The sequence below is a fragment of the Fringilla coelebs genome (genome assembly GCF_963513975.1).
Source record: "Fringilla coelebs genome assembly, chromosome: 2".
Taxonomy (NCBI): domain Eukaryota; kingdom Metazoa; phylum Chordata; class Aves; order Passeriformes; family Fringillidae; genus Fringilla; species Fringilla coelebs.
The window spans coordinates 71,609,942-71,614,760 of NC_140029.1; the positions used below are offsets into that span (position 1 = coordinate 71,609,942).

Consider the following 4,819-nt stretch of genomic DNA (forward strand, 5'->3'; position numbering starts at 1 on the left):
AAGACTCACTAACTGTCGCACAGGATCCAGAACCTTTCAGCTGTCTTACTGCCCAAAATTTCAACATACCAAACTGCAGCACCATGACCTAACTACTTGAAAACTTAAAGATACAACATGATGCTTCTCTCACTAGTCAAGAGCATATGTGTCTCATTTTTTTTCCAGTAGATGACTCTTCTGTGAAAGTTTTTTGTGTTACAGCATTCCCGTAGAAGAAAGCTAAGGTACAAACTGTGATATTTGGCACTACAGGAGGACCAAAAAAACCCCAAACCAACACAAATAAAATGAAGTGGCCGTTTTTCAAGGTAGAAAGAATCCAAAATGTAGGAACAAAGTAATGGCAGCATTCTCACTAGCAGGAGAATGCATGGGCCAGAAGAACACAGATGGAAGGAAGAGGAGCTCAGGTCAGTGAAGTCAGGTCTGAACTCTAATTGTAGAACTAGAATGAAGGACTGCCCCTGGCTAAAGCATACGATAAGAGAACACCAACTAAAAAAGAGTGCAAGCACCTGAAAGGCTGCTGGTGCAAAGCACAAAATAGACAGGCTTGCATGTCACAGAGGCTTTTAGCCACCAGAATATAATCCTTGGTCACCTAACATTTATGCTTGGACCAGACAACCAAATTATTTTTCTCCCAACACCTGGCAATATCATCTTAGACCTAGCTCAGAAGAACAGCTTCTTCTTACAGTCTTAAACATGTTCTCAAGCAAATTATCTCACAGGGATGCAGACCCAGTAAGAAGGCCCCTTCCTCTATGAGATTCTTTGACCAACAGCCCTAAAGACTGGTCCTGCTTGCAAAAAGAAATAAATTAATAAAAATACAGAGCATCATACTGCTATTATTTAGCACCTATTAAACTTTTTTAAGAGATAAAAAAGCCAGCTGGAACACAAAAAAAACCCCACCAAACAAAAGCATTTAAGTTCAATATGCAGTTTTTAAAAGCGCAGATCAACAAGACAAAAGAGTTTCTCTTATTTCAGTACATTTAGAAGAATGGTTTTAAATGAACAAATATTATTTTAACTTGTTCGTTTGAATCACAGGAAACCTACATTAAGAAGGCATGAAGCAAAAGAGGAAAAACTCTTTATCAAGTCTACATAAGCTTTACTACAGAAGTTAAAAAACCAAGCAAACAAAAAACCAAAGAAAAACAGAAAATCACCATCACAAGAGAACTCAAAACCCCCAAACAATCCCCCTCCTCCAAAACCAAGCAGAAATAACACAAGAAAGTCATCAATCTGTCACAACCACAACATTTACATTATTACAACAAACTCACAAATCTTATTACCTCTCCTATGGGCTCCCAAAGAAGCAATACTGCCACTTAATCCAAGAATTATATGGATGTCTTTCAAATCCATTCTCTCCATCTCACAGTGCTATTTCCTGACATTTCTAACAGGTGTTTCCAAAGATAGCACCTTAAGCGAAGCTCCCTTGACTAACCACCTCTGCCCATTTAGTTTACACTATAGCGATCAATTGTGATTACACTGGGGAAAGTCTCTGACTCAAAGTCCCACGACAGCCTTGATCTTCAACAGAGGTACGACAGCAAGCATGTCAGAATAAAGAGGCTCTCCTAGTCCAATTGTGTGCAAAGAAAGAGAAAATGGGGGAAAAAAAGCCACCAACAAGAAAGGTTTCTCAGAATAAGAGGTAAGTCTATACCATAATGCTCGGAGTACAGAGCCTGCTGTACATCACATGCATAAAGTTCTCCTTTTACTCCAAGATACTATACACCGAATACAAGGTTATTTTTGTTAGAAAGGGTTAGATCGAACCTAACTTCTAAAACATATACAGAACATCTTTTGGACACTGAACATGTGGGCTCTGGCACCAACGTGCTCCACGCCGCGGACACAAACGCGGGCTGACTTCTGAGAGAAACCTGGATACACATCTGATTCACATCCTGCGTTCAGAGCGGCAGGCTGAACCGTAGAGGGAGGCATCCAAAGCCAAAACAAAGCACAATAAGAAGAGCAACTCTCTTAATTATTAGCTGCTGAACAGATCGCTCCTTAGGTCTCTGCTACAGGCGCAAAAGAAGACAAGGCAAGGGAGACCGGGGCAGACGTGCCGCACCAAGCGCCCTGCGACCGGGACTACCGGAGCCCCGGGCCCCTTCGGGAGCTGGCGAGGCGCCGAGCCCCGGGGCAGTGACTCGCTCACTCACACACGAACAGGCCGCCCCCGCCCCCCGCGGGCCCTGGTTCAGGCAGGCCCCGGGCCCACGCGGCAGCCTCAGGCCGCGGGGGGCTGCAGGCACGGCCGAACCGAGAGGAACGGGGGCGCCGCGTTACCTCGGCGTGGCGGTTCCGAAGGAAAAACCCCCGACAGCTCCTCCTCCTCCTGCCCCGGCGGCCGCCGTGGAGCCCAGGGTGCCCGCGCCGAAGGAGAAGCCCGTAGACATGGCGGCGGCGGGAGCGGCGGGAAGAGCCGGAGAGCGGCGCGGGGAGCGGGCGGCGAGGGCCGGTTCGCTGGGTGAGCGGGTCGGTGCTGGGGTGGCGGTCCCTCAGCCCCGCATCGCGCCCGCCGCCACCTGCGCAGCGAGCGGCGGCACCGAACGCGCGGACGGACGGACGCCGGCCACGCTCCCCTCCGCGCGCCCGCCGCGGTGCACCACGGGACGGCCCGGCCCGGCGGCCCTTAAAGCGGCAGCAACGCCCGGGAGCCGGGCTGGGAGGGAGCGCCGGCACCGCCAGGGCGGCTAGCCCGTGGCACAGGCTGGCGTGTGTGACACGGTCCACCTCAACGTCAGGGAACACTGCTGGAGTGACCCAGCACTCACCGAGCACTGCCCAAAGAAGTGGTGGTGGGGTCTCTAATAATCTTTAGTGATTTTTAAAAGCTGCCTGGTCCTGGTATTGGGCAAGTGGCTCCGAGTGGCCCTGCTTAAGCGTGTGGAGGTTACTAAGCACCTCCAGGGACAATGGAAAGAGCCGTCTTCAAGGAATATCCCCATGTGCAAGACTCACAGACTGAAGCAGAGGCCTGCGTAACCAAGGAATGGCTCGCTTCCCGCGCATCTACTGTCACCCCGTTGTTAGGAAAATTAATCCAAGGTGCCAAAGGTTTATGTCAAAAAAGGAGACATTAGAATAATGGGAGAGGCTCTGGGGCATGTCCCATGGGGTCTCTAATATTGTTGGGGGATGCAGCCCCCTTTTATTCTAAGTTCCCAGTCACCCTCTTCTTTTTCCCCTCTGGCAGAGGTACTTGGAAGGTACAGACTTCCCAAGACACCTACCGTGAAAAATGCATATTTTATGATTGGCTTTTCGCAAATATTAAAATGAATACTATACGTGTTACATTAGAAAGTTATGCTGTATTGATTCTTTTAAGTAGTGTGTTGAATATAGTTTTAGGTTTTAACATAATGTTAAAATAAAAACTATGCATGTGAGATATTGTTTTAAAGAAAGGAATGAGGTACTCGTGCCAGATGGCAGCCACAGGACACCTAAATCTTTCAGAGAAAGAGAATTTATTGCTCCGTTATCAGAAGAAACAAACTTCTTCCTGCCTTGCTCAGTCCTGAAGATTCCTTCAGGATTAAGAGGAAGAAGTTGACACCTACCAGACTCCTTTGTTTGAATGGAATTTAGGCATCATATATGAGGTGTATGAATATGCAACAGGCTATTGCTTTTAAGGGTTAATCCTCTGTTAACGTGTGTCCTTTTTCAGGCTTATTTTGCCCAGAAAAAGGGACCTGGACCCTCCGTAACTCTTTGTTCTTATTGTCTCGTATTGCTCTAAATCCTAATTGTCCAAATTTTTATTACTCTAATCATATTACTAATTTTATAACCATTTTATTACTATTAAACTTTTTAAAACAAGTGATTGGCATTTTTCACACCTACTCTATGCTCCTGTTTAATATGCACCCTTCTTTTGTCGTATAAAGAAAGAAAAATAAACTATTCATAATTCTATTAAGCCCTTGTTTCTTACGGCCTTGGCTGACCAACAGTCTGTGTTGATTAGTAACATTTTCTAGAACTAATATTTTCTTCTGTAACTTCCCTATCTATAAGTTCCTAGCCCTATCTACAAGAAGATTAATATGGTCTGTTTGTAAAGACACATTTATCTTATTCCTTTTAACGTCATGGGACCCATGGGTTGGTTTTGGGCATTCCCATGGGGGAGAAGACTGGTTCAGCCCATTGACTGATCCCAGAAGTTACAACAGTCTTCCCTAACTTCTCATTCTTAACTTGCTTTAATATTATTTCTTAACATCAAGGTGGACATTGAGTGACTTTATCCTGGTCAGTGAAGGGTGGTTGTACTTTGGCAGACAGGTATCTCAGGGTAGTATCTGAAATAACCTGGTGATGGGAACATGTGTCAGTCCAAGGAGAGTGATTTCACCGTGGTTGTTGATTCAACAGCAGCGCCTCTTCCTTTATCTCCCTCGGTTTTCAGCTGTTGTGTGGATAATCAACTGGAAAGCACCACCGAATTCCCACCTCTGCAAGGGCTTCGACTGAGCCTGGCCGCGGGGTCTCCCCTCTGCTCCACCCTCCGTTTAGTCCCCTTTAGCTTGTGCGGTGTGTGGGAGGTCGGGTGCGCCGACCGCGTTCTACCCGGGAGCCAGAACCATGTTTTTTCCCTTACAAGTCCCTCACAGTTCCCTCTTTATCCCTCCTCGTTTTCCCACGCCGCCCTCCAGCCGCTCCCGCCCCTCAGCCATTCCCCCCGCCCGCCGCGCGGGGGCGCGCGGCGCTGGCCCCGCCCCGCTGCCGGCGCGGCCCCGCCCCGGAA

The 4,819-nt window shown here is 47.6% G+C and overlaps 1 protein-coding gene across 1 annotated transcript in view; it reads right to left on the bottom strand.

Moving 5' to 3' along the window:
• The window catches only part of NUP58 (nucleoporin 58), a 36,186-nt gene extending 33,684 nt beyond the window's left edge, over nucleotides 1–2,502 (bottom strand). The window contains exon 1 of the mRNA XM_084226674.1: nucleotides 2,344–2,502. Coding sequence (XP_084082800.1) covers nucleotides 2,344–2,453 — 110 coding nt within the window. The 5' untranslated portion in view covers nucleotides 2,454–2,502. The remainder of the gene's footprint in view (nucleotides 1–2,343) is intronic.
• Nucleotides 2,503–4,819: the final 2,317 nt, after the last annotated feature.